General features: G+C 54.5%; 2 protein-coding genes and 1 non-coding gene across 3 annotated transcripts; all 3 read right to left on the bottom strand.

Annotated features, from left to right (window-relative positions):
• Nucleotides 1-3,568: 3,568 nt before the first annotated feature.
• Slc5a5 (solute carrier family 5 member 5) lies at nucleotides 3,569-13,779 on the bottom strand. The gene is made up of 15 exons (XM_021219521.1): nucleotides 13,332-13,779; nucleotides 12,677-12,742; nucleotides 12,303-12,354; nucleotides 12,151-12,218; nucleotides 11,230-11,384; nucleotides 10,656-10,796; nucleotides 10,193-10,322; nucleotides 9,512-9,600; nucleotides 9,224-9,336; nucleotides 9,082-9,152; nucleotides 8,644-8,730; nucleotides 8,382-8,563; nucleotides 6,678-6,802; nucleotides 5,565-5,680; nucleotides 3,569-4,604 (listed from the first exon to the last, which is right to left on the bottom strand). Exons 1-15 carry the CDS (start codon nucleotides 13,686-13,688, stop codon nucleotides 4,500-4,502), a joined length of 1,857 nt encoding a protein of 618 aa, XP_021075180.1. The 5' UTR covers nucleotides 13,689-13,779; the 3' UTR covers nucleotides 3,569-4,499.
• A 2,688-nt stretch (nucleotides 13,780-16,467) lies between these two features.
• Rpl18a (ribosomal protein L18a) lies at nucleotides 16,468-18,288 on the bottom strand. Its single transcript, XM_021219216.2, has 5 exons — nucleotides 18,211-18,288; nucleotides 17,221-17,400; nucleotides 17,004-17,133; nucleotides 16,689-16,798; nucleotides 16,468-16,596 (listed from the first exon to the last, which is right to left on the bottom strand). The coding sequence occupies exons 1-5, from the start codon at nucleotides 18,226-18,228 to the stop codon at nucleotides 16,504-16,506; spliced, it is 531 nt and encodes a 176-aa protein (XP_021074875.1). The 5' UTR covers nucleotides 18,229-18,288; the 3' UTR covers nucleotides 16,468-16,503.
• LOC115062676 lies at nucleotides 16,847-16,977 on the bottom strand. Its single transcript, XR_003842609.1, has one exon. It is a non-coding gene; the product is annotated as a small nucleolar RNA SNORA68 (small nucleolar RNA).
• Nucleotides 18,289-22,236: the final 3,948 nt, after the last annotated feature.

Genomic DNA, 22,236 nt, shown 5'->3' on the forward strand with positions numbered 1-22,236 from the left:
CTCTCTCTCTCTCTCTCTCTCTCTCTCTCTCTCTCTTCAAGACAGCATCTCACCATGTAACCCCTGATTATCTTGGAACCCACTCTGTAGACCAGGATGCCCTTGAGCTCATAGAAATCCTCCTGCCTCTGCCTCCCGAGTGAATACATCTTATTCATATTTGTTTTCTTTTTAAAGATATTAATTTTGTTATTTTTAATTATCTGTGTGCCTGAAGAGATCAGAAGTGGGCATTGGATCCCCTGGAGCTGTGTGAGACCCTTGTGTGGTTGCTAGGGATGACCTGGATCCTCTACAAGAGCGGGTCCTGAACCCTTTTTCCAGCTCTTAAAATGTGCCTTTCTATTTTTGTTACAGATGTTTGTTAAAAATCTCGAGGCCACAGGTGGAAAAAAACCATAATCAAGGAGCAGACAGCATCAGTGTCCATCACTGGCTTGGGGCTCAGGGCATGGGGCTTAGGACCTCCAGGCTGACACTTTCACAGGCCGCCCCACCAGAACCAGCTAGGCTTCTGTCTGTTCCAGGCCTTGTTTATCCTGACTGGTCCACCTGGCCGACCTCCCCTGCGTCCCACCTCCATCCTGAAAGTCCTGCTGAGCTCATACACCCACTCCCTTCTCCCACTCCTGTTACTGTTTGTTGTGTTTAAGGCAGACTCTCTGGGGCCAGGGCTGGCCTGAAGCTGCACGTCAGGCAAGGCTCAGACACTACCCCATTGGAGGGAGTGGGACGACAGCCAGGGACCAGGAACTCATCTGCTGGCAGTATCCGCAGCTCACAAGCAGTGGGCAGGTGCTCTCCCACCGAGACGGGTTCCTGATCCAAGATGCGGGATTTTTAGAAGAACACCCTTCAGAATTTGGTTGCCTTTGTGTTGCTAGGGAAACGGCATCCCAGCTCCTGCTGTGTAACCCATTGCCTGGCCAGCCCTGGCAAAACACTGTGGAGAACAGAGAGGTGCAGCCACAGGGGGCAGGTCACATACCAACCTCACGGGGTTCTGGTTTAGTGAGCAATGCTTGTGCTTGAGCTAAGTTTGAGGAGCCCTCGTTCTGTGGGAGGACCCCAATTCTGTCTCCAATGTCTGTGGACAGGTCTTGAATCTTGAATCTGTTTGTCGTTGCTGTTTGGGACTTGAGACAGTCTCAGGCAGCCCGGGCTGGCTCTGTACTCACCCTGAAGTCAAGGATGACACACTTCAGATCCTCCACCTCCACCTCCCATGGGCTAGGATGGCGGGCATGTCCCACCTAGCAGAGTGAATTTTGAGTTTCAGCATCGCCCAAGCCCGAAGCTGACTCAGCCATAGGAACTTAACTGCTTCCTGCCCGGTGCTGGCTCTGTTCCTCCTGGCCTCCTGACAGCGCCCCTGCTGCCCCAGAGCCTACAGGAATGTCGTCGGCAGGCTCTTGGCCTGAGCCACGGATGCCTAGACCAGCAGGGGCGACAGACACAGTCACCAGCCCTGTGGGAGGCTCCACCTGGCCCTTTGGGATTGTCAGCAAGGATAGGATGTGGAGGTGAAGAGAGGGAGGGATGTGGACGGAGGCTCTGTGATTGCTTAGTCCGGGCACAGGCAGTTCTTGGAGAGGGTCTGGAGTGAGAGTTTAGGGTGAGTCAGCAGGTAGGGAGAATGTAAGATCCCTGCTCGAGGCACCGTAGGCTAGAGCTGCAGAGTACAGCGGAGGGGCGTGCAGGAGTCAGCGCATGCGCATGCAAAAAAAAAAAAAAATGCTAAAAACAGTATCGGAAGATTGAAGTCAGCTGTGCTGCGGAGGCCACAATGCCGGGGGGTTGGGGGTGTGTGTGCAAGGTTTTCATTCCAGGGACCAGAAGAACCCTGGAGCTCCAGAGGGCTTGAATCTCTCAAACATGAGAGGCAGAAAAATTCCCGAAGAGCAGCTCACCGTGCTGAGGCGCCGGACATCAGCCTTTGTACTAAGCGAGGAGCTGGGGAAATTATGCTGCTCCAAGCTGGGGAGTGAATAGGGCTGCTTGCCTCGTGTCAGGTGACTGAAGGACAGACACGGCACATTCTGGGTGAAGCAGGGCTGCCGCCATCCTAATGCTGCTGTGATGTTTGCCATCCAGATAAGAAAAAGATTCAAAGCCAGAGTGAAAGAGAAAAAGAGGGTCCAGAGAGAGGGCTCAATAGGCAAAGGAGCTTGCTGCCAAGCCTGAGAATATGAGTTCGAGCCTCCAGTCTTTTTTTTTTTTTTTTTTGAGACAGGTTTTCTCTGTGTAGCCCTGGCTCTCCTGGAACTCACTCTGTAGACCAGGTTGGCCTCGAACTCAGAAGTTCGCCTGCCTCTGCTTCCCAAGTGCTAGGATTAAAGGCGTGTGCCACCACACCCGAGCCTCCAGTCTTACACAGTAGGAAACTACAAACTCCTGCAAGCTGTCCTCTGACCTCTTGGTGACCTGCTTTGGTGTGTGTTTGTATACATACAAATAAAGGGAGCAACTTTTAGGGGAAAAAAAATAAGGGAAGTGATGGTCATATAGTGGTGGTGCACAGTTTTAATCCCAGCACTGGGGAGGCAGAGGCAGGTGGATCTCTGGGTTTGAGGCCAGCTTTGCGTACATATCGAGTTCCAGGACAACCAGGAGTACCCAGAGAAGCCCTGTCTCAGAAAAACAACGAACTAGCAGGGCGTGGTGGCGCACGTCTTTAATTCCAGCACTTGGGAGGCAGAGGCAGGGAGATTTCTGAGTTCAAGGCCAGTTTGGTCTACAGAGTGAGTTCTAGGACAGCCAAGGCTACACAGAGAAACCCTGTCTCAGAAGAAAAAAAAAGAAAAAAAAAAGAAAGAAAAAGGAAGAAAGAAAACATTGATGGAGGTGGTGGGGTCTGGGAGGAGAGAGACTGGGAGGGCTCTGAGCTTTTTGCTAGACAAGAGGAGACAGACGCAGGAGGACTGGGTGTTAGACACGTTATCCTGAATTATTTAGCAAATGGGGGGCCACCCTGGACTACATATTACTTTGTCTCAGTCCTGCCCCTAAAAATTAGACCAGTCAGGTCATGGCCACCCAAGAAATGAATTCTCCAGGAGAAACAGTGTGGTGGCCTCAGGAGCGTGGCTTGGAGGACACCACGCTTGCTCAGGGTGCCATATATCTTGTGTCTGCACAGAGCCAACCTGCACAGCCTTCTAGACTGGCCTTTCTCGTGCTTGGGGACAGAGCCTCTGGCATGTATGACAAACTCTCCAGGTCACAACGCCAGCAGTCTGCTGATTTGTTGTCCTGTAGTTCTGAGACAGGAAAACATTCCATATCCCAAATGAGTCTGGAATCCGTAGCACACCCCTGTTTCAGCCTTCTGAGGGCACACGCAGGCGTGCCACACTACCCCTTACTTACCCCTGTGCACACCCTAAGGTACAGAGCAGAGTCAACTCTCTGGATACTTCTTATACCATTTTCTAGGGAACCACGACCTCAGAAGGTCATATATGTTCAGTAAAATACCTTTTTCCACATTTCCATCTGTGGGTTAATGGAACTCACAGGTGTGGAGCTGGAGACTGATAGCCAATGATTAGGTCACAGGCCACTGCACCTGAACACCTACAGCAGTTTTTATTTGTTGTACATAAAAGCTGGAAACAATGTAGCTATCCACACACTGGGAATGGATGACACATTGTGGCATGTCCTTACAAGATGACTTGGCAATGAAAAAGAATGAAATATTGATATACACAAAAGCACTGAGTGATAGCCAGACATCAGCCAGACTACCTTAAGACCCTGTGTCAAAAATATAATAAAAATGGAAGTGTAGGTGTGAGGTTCAGTGGTAGAGCAGGTGCCTAGTGTGTACGAAGCACAGGGGTGAAGGGCAGAGAGCATGGGAGGTGGGGTCTGTGGGGCCTCCTGGAAGCTGGGACACATAAGCAGAGCCTAGGTGGCTGATCACAGAAGAAACATGTTCTCTGAGCGTCTGCGAACCATCAGTCCAACTTGAGGAGGTAACTCATCCATCCGTGTCTTGCGAGGGCTCTGAGAATCTGTTCCTTGGTACTTCGCGGAAGCCTTACGATCCTTGGGGCTCAGTGTTCTGTAGACACCCCACTTTCCCCTCTGCCTTGGGTCTTCTGTGTGCTGGGCAAACCCTCTATCGTGAAGCTATGCGGCTCACCCAGATTACTTATATATATTTGGGGGTGGGCAGGGTTTCGGCCTGTAACTGAGGATGGTCTTGAACTCCTGAATCTCTTGCCTCTACCTCACCGGTGTTGGGGTGACAGCCCTCGGTTTCCCTCACCGTCTGGAGAAGCTGAGTGTTCTCAGCTGCCTACTGCAATCTACAGGGTCATGACGGTTCCAGATGTTTTGCTTTGTGGATAGAGAACCAACCCTCTTTTGGGGGGTGCAGGTGGGACACAGGGCCTGTATCAGCCAAGCTTCTCTGTACAGGCGAAGCTCCAACCATCCAGAGAGGAGGCTGCAAGCCCGAGGCCTGTGATTGGCTTTCTCGGGCCCCGCCCTCAGAGGTTGGTCTCAACATCGTGCCCCAGATACAGGGGGTGGGTCTCGGCTCCTGGCCTGAAGCCAGGGGGCTTCTTGGTCGCAGCAGGGATGTCTTCCGGTCCCTGGAAGAAAGCGAAGGACATCATACATCCGCCCCAGATGGGGTCCCAGGGGACTAGGTCAGCTACATGCAGGGTGACCCAACACCCCTCCACCAGAATCAGCCTCTGTCCAGGTTAGCCTAGTAGCTGAGGTTCATCCTCCTGCCTCCACCTCCCTGGTGATGCGAAAGTGGTCCGCCAAGGCCCAGCCCCAGTCCTGGTGTAACCTCAGACTTGCAGTGAGCCTTCTTCTGCCTCAGTCCTGGGATCACTAAGGTTCATAACCTCATTTTATTTCTATGTTACAGGTATGGGGTGTGGGTGTTATGCCAGCATGTGTGCATGCCTAGGGCCTCATATCCGGGGAAACTGGAATGACAGATGGTGGTTCTCATCATGTGTTGCCTGAACGGACTGGGTCCATTGCCAGCCCAACCGGCGCCTCCAGCACCTTCCTACTGTTATTACTTGAGATCTAGGCTGGCCTCAGGCCTGCTATGTAGCTTAGGTTGGCCTCGAACTCCTGGCCTGGCACTCCACATTTCTACCTTTGGTGTCATGTACTAGGAAAGCTTCTCCTTTCTTTGTGTCACTCTGGTCACTTGACCCGAGGTGACAGTGTTTCCTACTTTCAGATCATCGACTGGCTCTATAGTCCCCGGCCTCAGCTCCAGCCTTGTTCCCCTCCCCACCCCCACGCCCCATTTCTTATGTAATTCTGAGTTAAGTAATGTTATCTTAAGAACAGTCTTCATGAGTGTCTTTCTCTCTCTTTCTCTCTCAAGGGGAAACCAGTTTCCCCTGCCACAGGCAGGAAATATTTGTTTAAAAAAACAGATATGATAAAAATAGACAGCGCTCATGTGTCAGCCCCTGGGAAAGGGATGGTTTTAACCACAGAGAGGAATCTGCTGGGCCCCTTTGGCCACATCCGCCAGGTCCCCATGACCTTGGCGCCCAGTGACCTGGGCTAGATCTGACCTTCACCAGGCTGTCCTCCAGGGTGGCGGTGTCCTCCTTTGGGGCCACAGATGCTGTCTGCCGAGCGAGGTCCCACCACAGTAATCCAGGGCCCAGGGAGCTGCGCTTGGTGGGGCCTGAGGGGCAGAGAGGACAGGGACTCAGCATTGAGTGCTTGCCCGGCCCCATCGCCAGCCGTGGTGGCCCACCCAGTTCATCTCAGTTGCTTCATCTGAATCGTGAGGAGTTGGCTTCAGTCTTAGGTTATTTTTCTCTTTTGAGACAGGTTCTCCAGCTACAGCTCAGTCAGTCCTCCTGCCTCTGACTTCCAAGTGTTGGCATCACAGATAGCCACCATCAGCTCAGCTGGCTGGGAGTGCCCAGCGTTTGGCCCTTCACTGTTTCAACCCGAATGTCTAGAAGTTCAGCAACAGCCTGAGGGCACCAAGTGGCTGAGTCATAGGAGTAAGCCAGCCTGGGCCTGAGGTTCGGAGGTCAAATGCTCCCATCTCAGAGGGTAGAGAGCTTGGCACGCAGGCAACCCTGGCTTCTACCCCCAGAACCACATAAACCAGGTACAGTGATGAATGCACTCAGGAGCGGGTGGAAGAGGGGGATCCTAAATTCAAGGTCTGCCTCAGCTACATAAGGAATTCGAGACCAGCTGGGGCTAAGTGGGACCCTGTTCTGAAAAGGAAATATATGACTAAAAGAGAATGTAGCCCATGCTGAGTGCGGTGATGCACACATGCCATCCAAGCACTCATAAAGGTGAGGCTGGAGGATTGTCTCGAGGGTCAGCCTGAGCTGCAGAGAGAGACCCTCCACCCCCATCTCAAATCCAAGCAAACAGGATGCTGTTAGAGCCCAAGAGCCTCCCCTTGCTGATGTGCTTCAGGACCGCGGACAGCGTCCCGCATCCCCAGGCCATAGCAGGGACTTTCCGGGAGGAACCTGCCTCATTTAGTTCCCACATCTGCAAAACAGAACCGGCCTTGTGGGGCGTCTCGAGGATGACTGGAAAATGTGCCAGCTCTCTGCCGGATGGGAGCCTCTTTCATCTCTCCCTTTGGGGAGTTGAGGGTGGAGGCAGGAAAATGAATGGCTGACCCCGGAGGAGGCCTCTGCACTTACCAGTTAGGTAGCTGATGAGGGCGCCGCAAAGCATAGTGGTCAAGGTGCCCAGAGCCCCGTAGTAGAGATAGGAGATGGCATAAAAGGTGTCGGCAAGGGCGGGGCGACCCGTGGCCATTCCAGAACTGCAGTGGGGGAGGACAGGCGTGAGATGCCTTCTTCCTGTTTGTCCACAGTGTCAGCTGAGACCAACTTCAGCCATCCCTCAAATACGGAGATACATGCAGTGGCCAGGTCGCCTGTCTTTGTGCTACAGCCTACAACCCACCATGGCTGTCCATTGATCTTGCAATTAAAGGAAACTGAGTGCTTAGAAAAAAAAAAAAAAACCTTCTGGTCAAAAGCTCCATAGACCTGCCCTCTGGAGAGGCACACAGGAAAATACCAACCGGCCCTGAGCAAGCTCTGGAAGGTTTTAGATGGGCAAGGAGCTTCTCCTGGCATCGTCTCTTCTTTCTCTGCATTTTTCTAGAAGGAGCCCAGGACCTCTCCAATGCTAGGATATACTCAACCAGTGAGCAACATCCCAAGATCAGGCCTCGCCTGAGACAGTCTCAAAGGCCGTGTAGTCATAGCTTCCCCAGGGCTAGGAAGAGGAGCCTGCGCACACTTGGCTGTATGCACAAAGGTTTATGGAACTCTGTTCACAGCAGCACCAATCAGGGCATCGACCATATGGCCATCCACTGATGAGCAGTACACAGCGGTTACACACGTGTGGTAAATCCATTCAATGGAATATCACTCAGCTCTGAGAGGGAAGGAACTGATGGTGGACACTTCCATCATAGATCATCAAGGATGAATTTCCAAAACAAGGTTAGATGCAAAAGTTCACATATTCTAAGATTTTGTTCTTAGGAAATGCCTAGTAGAGGTCAACCCACAGACTTAAAACAGGTATCTTCCCAGAAGCGAGAATTAAAAAAAAAAAATGAATTTATTGATGTGGACCAAATTGTTCTCAAACTTATCTTGTAGTCAAGGATAGCCTATGATCTAGCCTGTTGCCTCTAAAGTGCTGCGAAGCTCAGCCACTACACCCAGTTAAAGCTAAGCTTTTATGGTTAGCTGTGTAGCATGTGAATTACATCCCAATAAAAAGAATAATTAATAAAGACGGAAGACAGTTCTATATGAGTTTCAGGCCAGCCTAGTGTACGCCAGCCTAGTGTACGGAGTGAGTTTCTGCACAGCTAGGGATACACAGAGAAACCCTGTCTGGAGAGACCCAAAAGGGAAGGGAGGGAAGGTAAGAGAAGGGAAGGGGAAGTGAGCGGAGGGGCGGGGAAAGGGGAGGGGAGGGGAGGGGAAAGAAGGAGAAGGGAAAGAAGAAAAAAACCCCAGAGTAGCCCGATCTGTGGGAGCACACCTGCCACCTCAGCATGCAGCAGGTGGAGGAAGGAGGATCAGGGGTTGTTCAGGGTCATCTTTGGCTATATAGAGAGTTCTAGGGCCAGCCTGGGTTACACGAGACTCTCTCAAAGTACAAAAAAATAAGAGGCAAAGCTAAGCCAATTCTTCTGCCTTCGGCTCCTCTGCCCTTCTATTAAAACCAGGTCACCTCCCTGTAGCCTTAGAACTTGAAAGTGGCGTGGCCCAAGGGCCTTTGCACAAACCGATATTGTCCCCCTAGGAATGCTCTTTCTCGGCTCCTAGTCCATTCCTGTTAACACCCTGGACCCCCGACCCCCGACTGTTCACCTGGGGATCCCTCTGGAAGCGTTGGCGGCTCCGGGTGGGCCCGGGAGGACCGAGGCATTGGTGCATCCCGCAGCCGAGGTGGGCAGCACCCCCATGGTCTGCTCTCCAGGCGGGTACAGTGTGGCCCCCACGGCCACCCACAGGGATACAGCTAAGCCTGCTGCCAGCCCGGAGAGGACGCCCTGGGGGCGGGGCCACAGTGAGGGGCGGGGCACATCGATCTCGGCTCTCACAGGCCACGCCCACAGCCCGCCCTACTCACTGGCGTGTTGCAGGCTGGGAGCAGCATCCCGAGGGTGAAGGCTCCAAGGAGAGGCCCGCTGATGACACCCATCACGGTGAAGGAGCCCTGCAAGGCAGGTGGAGGAGGACTGGGCTTACTCACCACTTCTCGGGATCAGCCTACCCTATGGAATACCACTGCGGTCTTGAGATTCCTTTGTGCCCCGGTTTTCTCAGTCCTGTTCTCCTCCAAGGCTAGCAGGCAGTCAGTGATGGGTTTCACGCGTGCCCTCGAACTCTTTATGTAGCTAGGAATGGCCTCGAACTCCTCACCTTCCCACCTCAGCCTCTAGGATGACAGGCGTTCAACACCACCCCATCCCCACTCCCAGCTAGTGTCCAATAGCCCGAACATCTCCCTGAGCCTGGGCTGAGTGAGATGCATGTAGGTACAAGGCAGGTGGGGTTGGGGTCTCACCTGGAGGACCCCACCTCCCAGCAGCGAGGACAGAGCAGCCACAGTGAGGCAGGCTGAGCCGTAGATGAATGCTATGGGGGAGGGGTAACTCAGTCAGTATGGGGTACCATCCTGGTCCTGAACCCTAGTCCCCCAAACTCACAGAGCCCTTTAGAGATGAAAACCAGCTTCCGAGGTGCCAGGGTAGGCATCCTGGGCTTGATGAGGTCTTCCACAGTTACAGCTGCCATAGCGTTGATACTGGTGGACGCGGTACTGGGGAGGGAGGAGAAGCGAGTCTTAGGACACATCCTACAGAGCTGGTACAGTCCCCTGCCTGGGGCCATCCTCCCTAACTGATAGACAAGGCCAGACCTTGGCATCCTCCAGGGGATGCTGCACCAGAACTCTCTGGGAGCAGAGTTATGCTGAGGGGCAGCAGGGAGCTCACCTGAGGGTGCCGCTGTAGGCACAGGCCAGGAAGAGCCCGGGAACTCCTGGCAGATCTTCAAAAATGTCCAACACGAGCAGTGGCATGTACTGTGGAAGACAGAGGCCTCTGGGACAAGGGGGACATGGAGACAGGCCAGCCTCGGCTACATTGTGAGTTGCAGGTCAGCCTGAGCTACATGAAAGCCTATCTCAACAACCCCTTACCCTCCAAAAAGAAGAGTCCAGCTATCATTATCTTAAGTGTCCTGTCACGCTGGCTGGCCTGAGGTCTTACCTCTCCTTTTTTTTTTTTTTTTCCCTGAGACAGTGTTTCTCTGTATAGCCCTGGTTGTCCTGGAACTCAATTTGTAGACCAGGCTGGCCTCGAACTCAGAAATCCGCCTGCCTCTGCCTCCCAGTGCTGGGATTAAAGGCATGCGCCACCATGCCCAGCGGTCTTACCTCTCCTTGATGTCTGTGACTCTCAGTTGAAATGGTCTTCTGGCTGCTCTCACTCCACTATGGCTCCCTATTTCCTGCCTCCCAGGCTCACCCCCACCCCCAGCTTTCCTTGGACCAGCCTCTGCGCTCTCTACATCAAAAGTCTGCAGCCTGTGCCTTCTAGAAGGAATGCTTTTCCAGCCCCACCCCACGATGGGAAAGCTGGGCAGAGTCTGATGTATGTGAGCTCTGAGCTCACCTGATCGGGGGCTGCGATGCGGCCTGTGAGGAGGGGGTCGCAGTCCTTGTAGTAGACGAACATGACAGTGCCACAGCAAGCCGCACTAGCCACAATCAGGAAGAGGCCCAGCTGGTTGACAAGCAGGGCCCTGGGGGATGGAGCGGCCTTAGGAGTGTGTGGGGAGGGGCAGCCTGTCCCAGCAGCCTCTGTGTGGATCCCTTACTGCATACTCGCTGCACACTCACTGCACACTCGCTGCACACTCATTGCGCTCACTGCATACTTGCTGCATACTCACTGCACACTCACTGCACACTCGGTGCATACTCGCTGCACACTCACTGCACACTCGCTGCACTCACTGCATACTCGCTGCATACTCGCTGCACACTCACTGCACACTCGCTGCATACTCACTGCATACTCACTGTGCTTACTGCATACTCGCTGCACACTCACTGCACACTTGCTGCATACTCACAGCTTGGCCTTTCTCTCTGTGTGACAGGCCACGTAGCGCTGCACCTGGGCTTGGTTCACACCATACATGGAGAGCCACACCAGGGAGCCACCCACGATAAAAGTCCAGAAGGTGTAGCGGCTCCGAGGGTCAGGGTCAAAGCTGAGTAGGGAATGAGGCAGGTTAACAGCCATGTGACAGAGAAAAAACAAAACAAACCAGGCAGTGGTGGCCCACGCCTTTAATCCCAGCACTTAGGAGGAAGAGGCAGGTGGATTTCTAAGTTCGAGGGCAGCCTGGTCTACAAAGTGAGTTCCAGGACAGCCAGGGCTACACAGAGAAACCCTGTCTCGAAAAACCAAAAAACAAACAAACAAACAAAACCCAACAACAACAAAACCCATGTGATGATGTCACCGTCCCCAGACCGCCCATGGCGCTTCTATATCCCGAGGGGACATTTGCAGTGGGCTTTGAGGTATGAAGTAGGAGTTTTCTGTGTTGAGTTTTGTTCCCCTCTGAGACACAGTGCTGGGAAGGCTGAGGGACAGAAGTGGGGCTAGCCTGGGCTGCACAGTGAGGCCCCATCTCTCACTCCATCAGGTTGATCCGGGAATGGTTTTGAGCGAGACTGAGCACGTTCCAGGGGCCCCCCATGAGCATGACACCTCGAGCCAGGATCACCCAGAAGCCGACGAGCATTACCACAACCTGGAACACATCTGTCCAGACCACGGCCTTCATACCACCCTGTGTGGGAGAGGGGATACAGGTCACAGGCCTGCCCAGGGCTGCTGGGGCAGGGCTAAGTGGAGAGAAGGCTGAAGAGCGCCCCCAGCTCACCCTGCCTGGCTTCCTGTGGCACAGGGACCCAAAGCCCCCTTCCTGAGCTTCCTATCTGTGAAACAGTGTGTTTCCACGGTCAGTCGAAGGATTAGATAAGGTAAGGGGGAACAGATGCAATGGCCCCAGGCATCCCAGTCCTAGTATTATCATTATCCCTTTTGTTTGTTTCTGGTCCATCTAGCTCAGGCTGGCCTAGAACTTACAAGCTTCCAGTCTCGGCCTCCCTAATGCTGCTGTGACAGGAGCCAAGCAGCTACTTCTGATTCACAAACTGGTATTTCTCCCTGCCATCCATAGAAATCTGAGCCTCCATCGCCGTACATAAACAGCAACCAGAACATGCCAGCCTCTTAGGTGGCACAGCCAATCAGGGGACCAGGAGAAGAGCAGGCCAGAGTCTTAGGCAGATCCAGCTGAAACCAGCTCACTGCTGGGCAGGAGCCAGGAAAGGCAGAGGGCCAGCTTAGGCACCAGAGTGACCATGGGAAGGTAAATTTCTGTCAGGGCTGCTGGATCCAGCCGCACCTGAAGCTCACACGTCCATTAGTCTTTATGTAGGGGAGGACACGGGCACAGTTAGGCAGGCTGAGGCTACCTCAGGAGCCAGGTATGCTGGAGTGGTGCGGCCCGCCTGGGGTTTCCCGCGTGTCAGCCACCACAACCCACTTACCACGGTCGTGTACAAGGTGCAGATGATTCCTGTGGACAGGAGCGATGCCCAGATGTCCAACCCAGTCACTGCAAAACACACCCCCTGTCAGGTCTCCTTCATCCAGCCTGCTCACATAGGGTCCTGTTCCCTCCCCCTCCGGACAGTCAGACCTTGGTTCAGGATGAGCGCAGGCGCGTAGATCACGATGCCAGTGTACAGCATCTGTGGGTGGGGAGGGCGGTGGTCGCAAGGAGCGGGCGAACGGGTTGGAGGCAGAAAGAAGAGAGCGCGGATCAGGCAGGAGGGGCGGAGCCAGGTTGCAAGAAGGTGCTTTTAGGTAAGATGGGGTGGAGCAAGGCAAGAGGGTGCCCCTAGGCAGGATGAGGGCGGAGCTGTAGGCGTGGTCCTTGTATGCCCCAGAGAAGCGGAGCTCAAGCTGGGAAGGGGCGGGGCCAGGTAGGAAGAGGGGTGTGGCGTTAGGTCAGGTTGGGGCGGGCTGTGATGATTGCTCGTGTGGGCGTGGCAGAGCGGGCTGCTCGCTCACCGTGGCCACCAAGTACTGCAGCGTCCCGCAGAGCCGGACCGCTCGGCTGAAGCGCAGTTCTAGGTACTGTAGAGGGAGCCAAGGGCTGGAGGTTACCGGGCAAGTGACCCTTCAGCCATCCTCACTGTTTCTACTCTGTTCCGGAGTGCCCGACTGAGCTTATACAGTCTCTGTGTAGGCTAAGCCGGCTTGGAACTCGCAGCAATCCTCCTGCCAAAGCTTCTCTAGTACTGAGATATCAGACATGGGACTTCAAATTGTCGCTACACTTGTTGGACAGTTGTTGCAAGGGTGCCCAGTTGCGCCCTCAGATTTGAAACTGGGGTACCCCTAGTGAGTTCAAACTGGCCTGGTACTCATGGCAATCCTCCTGCCTCAGTCTCCCTAGTGCTGAAACTGCAGGTCGATGCTATCCCGTTTTCACTACGGTTGTTGAGCGGTTGGGAAATCCTGCACCTCACTGCCGGCTTTTGAACTCTGTTGGGCGCCGGTGGGTGACTGGTGCGGGGCGCTCGCAGGGACAGGTGTCAGCGGGAGGCCACTGCCCCGAGGCTGCTGCGAGCTGTGGGACCCGGACTGGCTCTTCCTCCTTCCTGGCCCTGCCCCGTGCCCGCGGCATCTTCCCGGAACCTTCCCATGGGACCAAGTCCCCTACCTGGTAGGTGCTGGTAAGGCCCAGGCGGTAGAAGATCGGCAAGAAGAGCAAGGCTGTGAGCAGCGAGTTGAGCAGCTGGCCCACGCACATCCACAGAAACTTGAGACCGTAGCGCGCTGCCTCGGCAGGGACCCCGAGCACCTGCACTGCCGACATGAAGCTAGCGGCCAGCGACAGCCCCACAGGCACTGCCGCCAGCTGCCGGCCCCCGGTGAAGAAGTCGTCGGCGCTGCGCTGGCCGCCGCGGGCCAGGCCGACCCACAGACCGATGCCCGTGGACACCAGCAGCATGGTCGCGAACACGCCGTAGTCCCAGGCGCCGAAGGTGGCCCGGGCCCCGGCCTCCGCGCCCTCCATGGAGACAGGTGACTCGGAACGGAGAGGATGCGGAGGGCGTCGGGGACTCTTGGTCAGAGCGAGCGTCGCAGCGCGAGTCCCTGCTAGGCCGTCGACCCACTCGCTTTTCGCGCTGCGGATTTATTGGGCTCCGGGGTCAGCGCGGCCCCGCCCCCAGCCCGGGAGGCGGGCGCGACCCGCACCCTTTCCGTCCTGGGGCGAGCGGGCCTGCAGGGGTGCGGGCAGCGGGGATGGGGGGACACTCGCGTCTCCTGACACTTTCTCCCACATCTAGGGCTTGTTCCGTGTAGAGTTGTGGACGGACGGGAAGGGCCATGGACGGCTCAGACCTCCGCTTCCCTCTGTTCACATAGCCTGCGGGAGTTAGGAACCGGAGCTACGAGGAACCCGGGACTGGGGTTCACTTTCGGGGACTTCCGGGCTCCATAAGGAAAAAAGACTTGAGCCCTCCCCGCAGAGAGCGTCTGCCTTTCTCTGCAGCGTGGGAGAAGGAACTGTCCACCCTTGCTAACCCGGTGGGAGGCACTCAGGTTCTCTTCGGAGAATTTCTTCCTTCTGTTTAGGACTCAGTTTCCCGACCTGCACAAGGGAAGTCTGGACCTATGGTGTGTGTGTGTGTGTGTGTGTGTGTGTGTGTGTGTACACGTGTGCGCACGCGTTTGAGGCTGAGTCTCATGCAGCTCAGGCTGGTATGGAGTCCTGACCCGGGCCCACCCTACCGGCAGGGACACAAGAGTGTTCACTACACCTGACCTGGCTGTCCTCCCCTTTCCTCTTCTCTCTTCCTTCCTTTCCCACAGGCTGACCACAAAGTTGTGGCAATCCTCCTGCCTCGACTTCCCTAGTGCTGGGATGCCGAGTGAGGGTTCATTGGATACCCATTTCTCCCTTCTGTCGCAGGTACTTTGGCATAACTGGGTCCAGAAGCCTGCTGATAGTGGTTTTCAAGGGACCCAGGGCCTGGGGTGATGCAGAACTGTCACCGTGGGACCCTCTTCTGGTGAACTGGCCGTTTCTGGGGTGTTCAGGGTTGATTCCCTATAGAGCCACGGCTCCACGTCCCGGGTGGTCTGGCAAGTAAAGCTAAGGCAGGCGCCCCCTGGTGGCCTCATATGCTGCGTACTGGCTCGACGGCCTGCCTGGAGCTGCTGGTAGGAGGGAGGCCAGGCTAGGGCGTTTTCCTAAGCCTAGGTGGCAGGCTTGAGGGCATTACTGATGAGGTTGAAAGGGCTCTAAGGTTTCTTTCTCTTTTTATAAGACTTTATTTTATATTTACATGTGGGTACACCATCACTGTCTTCAGACACACCAGAAGAGGGCATCGGATTCCATTATAGATGGTTGAGCCACCATGTAGTTGCTGGGAATTGAACTCAGGACCCCTGGAAGAGCAGTCAGTGCCCCTGAACCATCTCTCCAGCCGGGCCTTTCAGGTTTTTACAAAGATGAGGCATTCTGAAGGGAAGGAAGCACTGTCGCAGGAGGCGGGAAGAGCCTTCCTGAGGTAGTTCCGGAGGCAGGCGGGCTGGACTGCCATGTTGGGACTACACTTGCAGTCATGGCCTGTACCTGGCATCAGGGAGAGCTGGGGGCTGGTTGTCTGCCTACCCAATGTTTCTTTTGGTGTAGCCCTGGCTGTCCTGGAACTCACCTTTTAGACCAGGATGGCCTCAAACTCAGATCTGTCTTTGCCTCCTGAGGGCTGGGCTGTCTCACACCAGTATCTTCCTAAACTCCCCCAAACAAAACTTAATTATGCCCGTGGGTGAAGGGGAGTTGCATATGAATTCTGGTGCCTGCAGAGACATCTGATGTCTTGGAGCAAGAGTTAGATGCAGGAGCTAGGGACAAAACCAGGTCAAGAGAAATAACTTTTCACAGGGCGTGGGGGCGCACACCTTTAATCCCAGCACTTAGAAGGTAGAAGCAGGAGGACTTCTGAGTTCAAGGCCAGCCAGGACTACAGAGAAACCTTGTCTTGACCCCCCCTCCCGCCCAAAGTAACTTCATGGATTCAAAGTTCTAAAGCAGTAGCCGCTGGCTCCAATATGCACAGGGAAGCAATGCAGAGTCAGAGGGGTCACCCATTCCTTTGATGTGGGACCAATGGACTTATTTGGAAAAAGAATCATTTGTGAACCAGATGCCATAGCAGTTTTTGACAGGGTTTGACTTTGAAGCCTGTACTGTTCTGGAACTCATTTATCTCCTAAGCGCCATTCACACATCGCTATTTCTGCAAGGGGCCAGAGGCAAATCTCTCAGAGGTAGCAACTGTAGTAGGTTCCTCCCTGTGACAGAACAGTCCCAGGAAGCTCCAGGCCTGTGCCCTTTCAAGACTGGGCACTGTGATGGTGCTGTGCTGGGCGCACCCAACAAAAGGAACCCCATGATCCACCAAAGCGTAACCCTGTCCTCATCTAAAGCTTGCAAGCTCACGGTAGGGCTTGGCTGGCCTCATTTCCACCCAGCAGAGGCCTGGAGCCAGCAGGATAAAGAGCTCAACCAGGTCCCCAGGCTTGGATTATATTCATGTCTGGGATTCTTAGGCCCGAGACAGCATCCTGGAGTTCAGAAACAGACTGCCACCTCTCAGTGTCACAGGCAGGGCTCAGGCTATGTCCTAGAAAAAGGGTTGAGTGGGGTTGAAGCTAATCTAATGGGATACACAACTATGGAAAGATGGCACTGAGCAAGGCTGGCAGGCAGGTGAGAAGAGCTAGCATGTCGTTAGGGACCAGCTGGGACCTCTCCAGGGACACAGAGGCAAACAAGCAAGGACAGTCTCAAGTTTTTATTCAGTGGGTCTCTGTGTCTAGAAGAAGGTGTTGGGCCTCTTGGTGGTGAAGCGTGGCTTGTGCTGGCGCCGCAACACGCGGTGGGGCAGTGGGAATTTGATCTTGGAGTCCTGTGGGGAGGGAAGCAATCAGTGTCCAGAGACTGTCCATGTGCAACCACCCCCTGCAGCCCTGCGTCAGCCCCACACTGAGGGTCACTCACGTGGAACTGCTTGACAGCTGGCCGGCGGCACTTGCCAGCTGCAATCTCTTCCACCTTCATGATCTGGATGGAGTGGGCACGGGCACGGTGTCTGGCACCCATGTCTCGGTCTGTGAAAAGAGAAGTAAGTCAGCCCCAGCCACCCAGAATGCCCCCAGGCCTGTAGAACCTACTCATTCACTCTGGGGGGCACTGCACAGCCCCCCAAAGGCGACGAAGCCCCTTTGCTGTGTGCACCACTGTTTAAACAGCCGCTACAGGCAGCGACAGTTCTTGGGTTGGGTGCCAGGGATCGGCAGAGGGTTGTAGACTCACAGCACTGTGTGACTGCACCAGCAGTGGTCAGGTCACGGTACTCTCGGTACATGTTGTGAGTGCCACTTCTGGAGTCATAGCGCAGCCAGATGCCGAAGTTCTTCACGCGCAGGGGTGACTTCTCAAACACCTGTGGGAAGTAGGGAGGACATGAGGAGCGCTGTCCTGGCTCTGATGGTACCCAGTGACCGTCATCCCGTGGGGCCTTAGGCCTCACCTGTCCGCAGTACACAATCTCCCCGGATGACTTCTTCATCTTCTTCAGCTGTGACACAAAGTACCAGAAGCGGGACTTGGCCACCACATGGTTGGGTGCAAAGATTCGCATCCGGTACAGCGGTGGCGTGTGGCATTTTGGGGTTGGCAAGCAGCGCCCCACCACCTTGTACTCCCGAAGCTGAAAAAGACATGTCAGGAGAGAAAGCCGTCTATGTGGGGGAGGGGTGTGGAGGCGGAGCCGGCCTGAGACCCAGTCGCCCCACGGGCAGGGGTGTCCAAAGCTGGGCTCGCACACTCGAGCCCAGCGTGAGGCAAGTCGGCACGCTTGTGCTCCGCTACGAAGCTGCCTCAGCTTCTGCCGTTCCAGAGCTTACATGTGGCCGGCTGCTCGGCCAAGACGGCCATGGCGGCTCACGTCTTTAATCCCAGAGCAGGAAAAAGGCCCTCCGTCCTACACAGAGGAACTGTCTCTGGATGGGGACCAACGGACGACTGCATGTGTCAGTAGGGGACACGCACCCTAGGCTACCGTCAGGCAGCCTGCAGAACGAGCTAGGGAGGATTCTAGCGACGCTCTGCCTCCATCTCAAGGACCGAGGTGAGTGGCAGCAGGCTCGGCGTGGCCCGCGCTGGGGACAACCCGGGGCAGAGCCGCGCGACCACGACCTACCTAGACCAGGTTAGCTTCGAACCTCATGAGGCTTTAGAGCCACGGCATAGGACTCGGCAGCAGAGAGTGGAGCTCTGACACACGGAGGCGCGGAGGGCCTCCGGCGCGCCCGATCTAACCCGCTCCCTCCCCGCCCGGCCGCCCAGCCCAGCACGCGGCGGCCGCCATGTTGGCCGCAAGGAGGCTGTGGGCGAGGAGCGCTGCCCGGGACCGGCGAGGGACCCTCGCGACGAACGCGCCACCATCCCGGAGGACACGGCCAACCTGAGCCGCCCCGCCGCCCACGCCGCGATTCTCGCCCCGCCGCGGCCTCCTTACCGTGCCCGAGGCCTTCATGGCACTGCGCGCTCGTTCACCGCCAGTCACAAAAGGAAGTGTCGCCTTTCGCGCAGGCTCTCACCATGGTCTCTGGCGGAAGTCCCGCCCTCCTGATGCCCTGCGTCCATTGGGTGCAGCTAGTAGCGTTCTAAGTTCTTTGCTTCTTTATTGGGTACCGATCAGCTACGTGTAAGTCCCGCCTCTGTTCGCGGAGACTACAGTTCCCAGGGGGCAGCGCGACGGGCTTTTACAAGTTTCTCCCGGGACACGCCCCGTCATCGTGCGCGGAGGATCCTGGGAGTGTACGCGTAATCGTGGTCCCTAGTTAGACTCCGGGTTTTTAAGTCTCTGCCTCTGTCTCTCTCTTTTTTCATGTTTTCTTCCCTCTTTCTCCACCATCCTTCTGTGTATCTCCCCATCTACGACCCATCATCCATCTTTTTTAGAAATTGTTTTATCCTCCCTTGCTTGCACCACTTGCGTGTCGGGTGCCTCGGAGGCCCGCAGAGGGCGTCAGTCCCTCAGTGCTGGAGTTAAAAGTTGTGAATGCTGGGAATCGGTCCCCGTATGTGCTCTCAGCTACGGCTGTTCTCTCTCCAGCCCCATCTCTTTCTCTGTCGTCAGTTTTGTTTGTTTGTTTGTTTTTTACTGTTTATTGAGATAATACAGCCCAATCCAGCCTGTAACTCACTGTAATTCTCCTGCCTCTTCCTGGTTCTTGGGATGCTGGAATGTGTCACCTGCCGGCCCACGTAACTATTTTCTTTGTAGAATTGTATCAGAATTGTGTCATTCTGTCTTAACTCTGTCCTTTTCCTGGCCAGGTCCTGTACCTGAAGGCGACAATATCCGCCGTGTTTCCGCTAATGGCCACTAGGTGGCGAGCGCGTTTCTTTGGCTCAGCCGCCTTGCAATGCAATGCTAGCCAATCTGGGACGTGTGCTTCTAGATCCCCATTTCCATTGTGCTCAGGCGCATACAAGTGTAATCACTCAGTTTTCTCGGCCGCATTAACACTACCCGGCCCATAGGACAGTTGTAAGATTTAGAAATTGGGCGTGGCGTTGCACGCCTGAGGTCTTACAAATGGGAAAGTGAGCCAGGAGGCTCAGGAAAGATGGCCTTGGCCACACAGAAAGATCTCATCTTACAGCCCTCCCACCCCAAAATTAACAGCTTAATAACATGACGGTGTGCAGTGGGCAGGCTAGGACACAGTCCACCTCTGCTGGAACACATTGCTGCAGTCTGTGTTCTGGAGGCCTGCTGAAGTGGGGTAGATACAGTCTGTAAGAGGCAGGACAGATGCCGGGGTGCAAGCTATGCCCTGAGAGGGCACAGGGAAAGGAATGGAGAAACTGCTGTATGAGGAAGGAGTTGGTATCCACAGGCCCAGCCTTAACCATGGTCTGGGCTTTGATGTAAATTCACAGTTGACAAGATCACGTGCCCAAGACCCTCAGCTGGAGAGGGGTGAACCTCCTGCTTTGCCGGTGCCCCCTTTGTGGCGACAGGCTCCAGCCTTAACAGACCTCCTCTCCAAATGGCTCCTCTCCTAGGGGCTGTGAAGAATCCCAACAGGGCCACCTGTTGGTAAGACCTCAGGCTTCTGTCACAACAGCCCTGTCACCACAGGCTAGTGAGTACTCTAGACTTTGAGGTACACTGACTGGCTTGTCCCTGTGCCTTTATCCTTCTGCAGGCCACCTGTTAATCTGGAATCTCAGGCCACCTGCTTTTATTCCTCAGTCCCCAGGCAGAGATGTCCTGGCCTTAGTAATTTCAGTCCTGTGCCTTGCAGAACTAGGCAGGATATTGCGTCCAGTCCTCAGACCCTAAACTGCCTCGTACCCTGTCTGCAACAGGCCTTACACTCTGAGGAGGACCACACCCAGGCACCTGATCCTCAGCACAAGGACATTTATTTATTCCCCCCAGGGACAGGCAGGGGTGGGGGTTCCGGGGTGGGGGAGCTGCCTCTGGATTGGGCATAGTAGGTGCTTCTGCAGGGGTGGGTTTTGGGTTTTAAGGAGAAAAGGGGGAAGTCTGTGCTAGGGTGACTTGGTAAGTCCTGATTGGACAGATCAGGTAGTGTAGACAAATACTGAATTTTGATAGCTGGACCTTGGTGTTTTATTCGGACATAAGGAAGTAGCCCTTGGTGGCTAGCTTGAGGAATGTAATCTAATGGTTCAGCAAGGGAGAGGGCAAGACCTGCTGGTACCGCATTTACCATGCTTGGGTCCTTCTCTGCGCCAGGACATCTGCCTTTCCCTCTCTGCCCGGTCTACAGGGCCTACCCTCAGAGGGTCTCCCCCCTCCTTTTGCTTTTGGAGACTATGCCTCCCTATGTAGCCCAGGTTGGCTAGGTGCTTTCTGTCCTCCCCATGCTGTGCACACTGGGGTCACAGGCGAGCAGCCCCTCACTTACCTCAAAGCTTTTGTTTTTAAAGTAAAGTTTTTTTTTTTTTCTTTTTTGTGGTTTTTCGAGACAGGGTTTCTCTGTGTAGCCCTGGCTGTCCTGGAACTCACTTTGTAGACCAGGCTGGCCTCGAACTCAGAAATCCGCCTGNTTTTTTTTTTTTTTGGTCTGCAGAGCCTGCAGCATCTCCAGAACAACTTTTAAAGATTTATTTATTATATGTAAGTACACTGTAGCTGTCTTCAGACACTCCAGAAGAGGGCATGAGATCCCATTACAGATGGTTGTGAGCCACCATGTGGTTGCTTTGAATTAAACTCAGGACCTCTGGAAGAGCAGTCAGTGCTCTTAACCACTGAGCCATCTCTCCAGCCCTGAGGGTACTTTAATTTTTTAAAATTTATTATATGTAAGTACACTGTAGCTGTCTTTAGACACTCCAGAAGAGGGCATCAGACCTTGTTACAGATGGTTGTGAGCCACCATGTGGTTGCTGGGATTTGAACTCCAGACCTTTGGAAGAGCAGTCGGGTGCTCTTACCCGCTGAGCCATCTCACCAGCCCTAAAGTAAAGTTTTATCTTTTTTTAAATATAAGGCTAAAACAAACAAACAAAAAACTTCTAAGAAATCTTGGCCCAACTCTTCTGTGACAACATGCTTTTTTTTTCCTACCCAGACAGGGTTTCATGTAGCCCAGGCTGGCCTTGAATTCACTACATAGTTGTTGATGCCCCGATTGCTCCTGCCTCCACCTCCCCAGGGCTGAGATAAGCATGTGCCACAACATACGTCACAAATGACACTTCTAGTTGATTACTTAATTTTATTATTTTGAGACAGGGTCTGTCACTCTGTAGGCCAGGCTAGCCTCAAGCTCAGAGATCTGAGATCTGTCTACCTCGGCTTCCCCAGGGCTCCTATTAAGGTGTGTGCCACCATGCGCAGCTTATTCAGGGACTTTAAATAATTTATTTTGTGTATGGGTGTCCCCTGAATGTATGTATGCACACCACTTGTGTGCCTGGTGCCAAGGAGGTAGGAGAGCTGGTTTGCCATGGTTGCGTCTTGCTAGCCACCCTTGGCAGTGCTGAACCCTGTTCTCAGGAATGTTCCCTGGCTGTGCTCACAGCACTCCTGGGGTCACAGGATCATGCCATTCTTGTTTTCTTCATATTTACCATTGTGCAGTTGGATTCCTCTTAATTTGGAAGACCTAGGGCTCAGTCCACTATGTCTCAGATGACTCCGACATGCATCTGTGGGTGCTGCTGCTGGCCCTGGGGACTGGGCTGTCCCCAGTCCCTTCTGTCAGTGGTTTTCTCTCCTGGCTTTTAACATCTCCAGGTCTTTCCATTGCCGTGTGAGGTGCACAGAGGGAAGTAACAAGGGGAGAGGGGTGTGGTGGGTCTTGCCTGTCACCCCAACATTAGGAAGACTGAAGCCAGAGAGAACGAGAGTTAAAGGTCAGCCTGAGCCACACAAAGCATGATCTCAAAGCAGGGCGTGGTGGGCACGCCTTTAATCCCCGGCACTCAGGAGGCAGAGGTAGGCGGATTTCTGAGTTCGAGGCCAGTCTGGTCTACAAAGTGAGTTCCAGGACAG

Source organism: Mus pahari, chromosome 19 (assembly GCF_900095145.1).
Source record: "Mus pahari chromosome 19, PAHARI_EIJ_v1.1, whole genome shotgun sequence".
Taxonomy (NCBI): domain Eukaryota; kingdom Metazoa; phylum Chordata; class Mammalia; order Rodentia; family Muridae; genus Mus; species Mus pahari.

What these genes read in the sequence shown, in the direction of transcription:
- Slc5a5 (XM_021219521.1), bottom strand. Translation starts at nt 13,688, where the DNA reads ATGGAGGGCGCGGAGGCCGGGGCCCGGGCCACCTTCGGCGCCTGGGAC. An exon ending in GCCTACAGCGGCACCCTCAG is followed by an intron (nt 9,337 to 9,511) that starts GTGAGCTCCCTG and finishes CTCCCTCCCCAG; the next exon opens with TACCGCGTCCACCAGTATCA. An exon ending in TGGAGGACAGCCTGGTGAAG is followed by an intron (nt 4,605 to 5,564) that starts GTCAGATCTAGC and finishes GCTTTCTTCCAG; the next exon opens with GGACCGGAAGACATCCCTGC.
- Rpl18a (XM_021219216.2), bottom strand. An exon ending in TGGTGCAGTCACACAGTGCT is followed by an intron (nt 16,799 to 17,003) that starts GTGAGTCTACAA and finishes CTCTTTTCACAG; the next exon opens with ACCGAGACATGGGTGCCAGA. An exon ending in CAGCTGTCAAGCAGTTCCAC is followed by an intron (nt 16,597 to 16,688) that starts GTGAGTGACCCT and finishes CCCTCCCCACAG; the next exon opens with GACTCCAAGATCAAATTCCC.